Source organism: Amaranthus tricolor, chromosome 8 (genome assembly GCF_026212465.1).
Source record: "Amaranthus tricolor cultivar Red isolate AtriRed21 chromosome 8, ASM2621246v1, whole genome shotgun sequence".
Lineage (NCBI taxonomy): Eukaryota > Viridiplantae > Streptophyta > Magnoliopsida > Caryophyllales > Amaranthaceae > Amaranthus > Amaranthus tricolor.
In genome coordinates, this window is record NC_080054.1 from 10,786,389 (window position 1) to 10,789,654 (window position 3,266).

The window sequence follows — 3,266 nt, forward strand, 5'->3', positions numbered from 1 at the left end:
AATAATGCCTGCGTCAAGTAGTTTCAATACCTCACTTTTCACGACTTCTTGCATGTTAGGGTTTAAGCGCCTTTGTGGTTGAATACAAGGCTTGTGATATTCTTCTAAATGAATCCTATGCATGCAAAAGTCGGGACTAATACCTTTCAAATCATCAACACTATATCCAATGGCCTTCTTATGAGTTTTCAGAACATCCAAAAGTTGGTAAAGTTGGGCATCATTAAGTGTAGCGCTGACGATAACATGATGGAGCTCTTGCTCATCAAGAAAAACATACTTAAGATGGGAAGGGAGAGGTTTTAGTTCGGGCTTCTTTACCTCAACTTTGCATACAAGTCGAACTAACCTCTGCACTCTCTTGCTCTTGCTGTGACTAAGCTCTTCATTACAAAGAGCTTGTTCATTAGCATCAATTTCAGTCTTCCAAATGCTAGCATCACCTGTAGAAGATTTAAGACAAAGAACGGCCTCCAAAGGATCTTTCATAAGAGTTAGGGGCAAGTTATCATGACAAATCACATCAACTACATCAATAGCATAGCATTTTTCCTCAAGCATGGGAGCTTTCAAAGCATTGCTCAAATTGAAAGTTACATTGTCATCCCCCACAGAAAGTGTAAGTCTAACATTTTTCACATCAATAACTGCTCCTGCCGTATGAAGGAAAGGTCTTCCTAAAATAATAGGAATTTGTCGATCTTCCTCCATATCAAGAACAACAAAATCAACAGGGATATAAAACTTACCTACCCTAACAGGGACGTCCTCTAAAATACCTAAAGGATATTTAACAGAACGGTCGGCCATTTGTAAAGTAATATTGGTGACTTTTAGATCTCCCATTTTCAGTTTAGAACAGACAGAAAAAGGCATTACACTGACACTAGCTCCTAAATCACATAAAGCTTTATCAATAAACAGTGTCCCAATGTGACAGGGGATGGAGCAACTACCAGGATCTTTCAGTTTTGGAGGGGATTTATTTTGTAGCAAAGCACTACATTGTTCAGTAAAAGCAACCGTTTCCACCTCACTAAAAGCTCTTTTCCTAGTCAATATGTCCTTCATGAATTTAGCATAAGCAGGCACTTGTGTGATTAATTCAGTAAAAGGAACTGTTACCTGCAAATTCTTAACCACCTCCATGAACTTACCGAACTGCTTGTCAAGTTTGTTCTTCACTTGGCGGTTGGGAAAAGGAAGTGTAATGGGAGGCACTTGCAATGCCTCTTCTTTCGCTTTCTCCTTCTCGTGCACTGCCTCAGAAGATGCTTTATCAATAACCACTTCAGGAATGCCCACATCTTTCGAATTTGACTCTTCATTGCGAGGCATGGGTGGCTCATCATAACTCAACTCGCTCCTTGTAGTGATTGCATTGGCGGTCTCCTTGCTATGTGGTTGAGTGGGTTGGCCGGGCAATGCTCCTGCTTATCTAGAGGAGCTAGATGCAGCTAATTGAGCGACTTGAGTTTCAAGCATTTTATTGTGAGTACCGAGTTGCTCAAGCTGTTTGGCCATTTGGGCCATCATGTTTTTCAATTCCCCCAATTCGGATTGGGGTTGTTGGTTCTGAAATTGCTGCTGTTGATGGCCTTGAGGAGGCCTTTGGAAACCGGGTGGTCCTTGATTGGGCTGAAATTGCTGATGTTGCCCATATTGTTGTTGTGGTGCTTGTGGTAGAAAGTGTTGCTGTTGAGGATTTAACACATTGTTGCTATGATATGACAAGTTAGGATGATTCCGAATTCCAGGATAGTAGCTATTGTTGTTGAAAGGAGGGCGAGCTTGAAAAGCATTGACTTGCTCTGGCACTCCCATAGCTTCATTGGGATTAACAGAACACTCCATTAGAGAATGACCATGCATACCGCAATAATCACAAGCAACTCCACCTTGGCTAGAGGTAGCCATAGCATTGACGGGCATAGATGTACTAGCATTCATGCGCATCCCATCGATTTTCGCATTCAAAGCTGAGATTTGTGATGATAGAAGGGAATAAGTTTCAACTTCATGCTTCCCCTTTCTTGGTGCTTGAGCTGCGCGCCTAGATGAGATATTCCATTGATTTTCAGCAAGAGTATCCAAAAGTGAAATAGCCTCAGAAGTTTGTTTGTTCATGAAAGAGCCGCCAGCCGCACCATCTACCATCCTCTTAGTCTCATTATCAAGACCATTATAAAAAGATTGCATAAGAAATTCCTTATCAATACCGTGATGAGGGCACATATACTGGTAATCTTTGAATCTCTCCCTCGCATCATGAAAAGTCTCCCCCGCATCTTGTGAGAAACTATAGAGTTTAACTCTGTAGTCATGAGTCTTATAACCGGGATAATACTTCACTAGAAAAGCATCAGACAGTTGCGCCCAAGTAGTAATGGTGTTGGGAAGAGAGTTATACCAACGTTGAGCCTTGCCTGCCAAAGAGAAACGAAAGAGGTACAAGTAGAGCTCGTCGTCAGTCATCCCAGTAATCTTTTGTAGAGAACATGCTTGAAGGAATTTCTGCAGATGATCGACGGGTTCTTCATTGTCAAGACCATAGAACTGATTTTCCGTGATCATATTCATAACATGGGATTTGATGTCAAATTTTCCAGCATTAGTAGTCGGCATCCTAATCCCCGCGGTAACATTGCTAGCCTTGGGTTGTTTAGACTGTCTAAGAGTTCTCTCGGGAGCCTGACCTGCCATGTCAAGAGATTGAGAGGCTTGTTGAGCATGTTTACGAGCCTCCGCCCTCCTTTTCTTTGCACTTGCGTGTGTTCTACGAGCAGTTGCCTCAACCTCAGGATCAAAAAGCAAAGGTTGCTTGTTGGTACTCTTGGTCATGCACAAAAACACTAGAGTGGGTTAGCAAAAGCAAACACTAAATTCAAAAAGTAAAATTGTTGACCTTCCCCGGCAACGGCGCCAAATTTTTGATAGGTCGTTTTACTACCAAAAATAATTCCTAATTCACCTAACTAGTATAGTTGGGAAAGTAGGGTCGAACCACTGTGGAAGGACAAATAAAGTCACAATTTGAACTAAGTTCACTATTGCTAACGATCTAATGTTGGATTTTTGTTTATCTAAGTAGAACGCAAAAACAAGAGATGAATAAAATTCAATAATTAAAAACCTAGGGCTAAAAGGATTCACTATGCATCGATCATGATTCATGAACAAAAATTGGGATAGGAATGAATATAGGCGAAGGAAGATGTTGCTCTCGCAAACAAATTCGACAATCAAACAATAAAACAAGCTATCGC

The 3,266-nt window shown here is 41.2% G+C and overlaps 1 protein-coding gene and 1 non-coding gene across 2 annotated transcripts; one reads left to right on the top strand and one right to left on the bottom strand.

The window, feature by feature from the left end:
- Window positions 1-1,434: 1,434 nt before the first annotated feature.
- LOC130821523 (uncharacterized) lies at window positions 1,435-2,841 on the bottom strand. The gene has a single exon (XM_057687317.1). It carries the CDS (start codon window positions 2,839-2,841, stop codon window positions 1,435-1,437), a length of 1,407 nt encoding a protein of 468 aa, XP_057543300.1.
- LOC130823000 (small nucleolar RNA R71) lies at window positions 2,216-2,323 on the top strand. The gene has a single exon (XR_009046493.1). It is a non-coding gene; the product is annotated as a small nucleolar RNA R71 (small nucleolar RNA).
- Window positions 2,842-3,266: the final 425 nt, after the last annotated feature.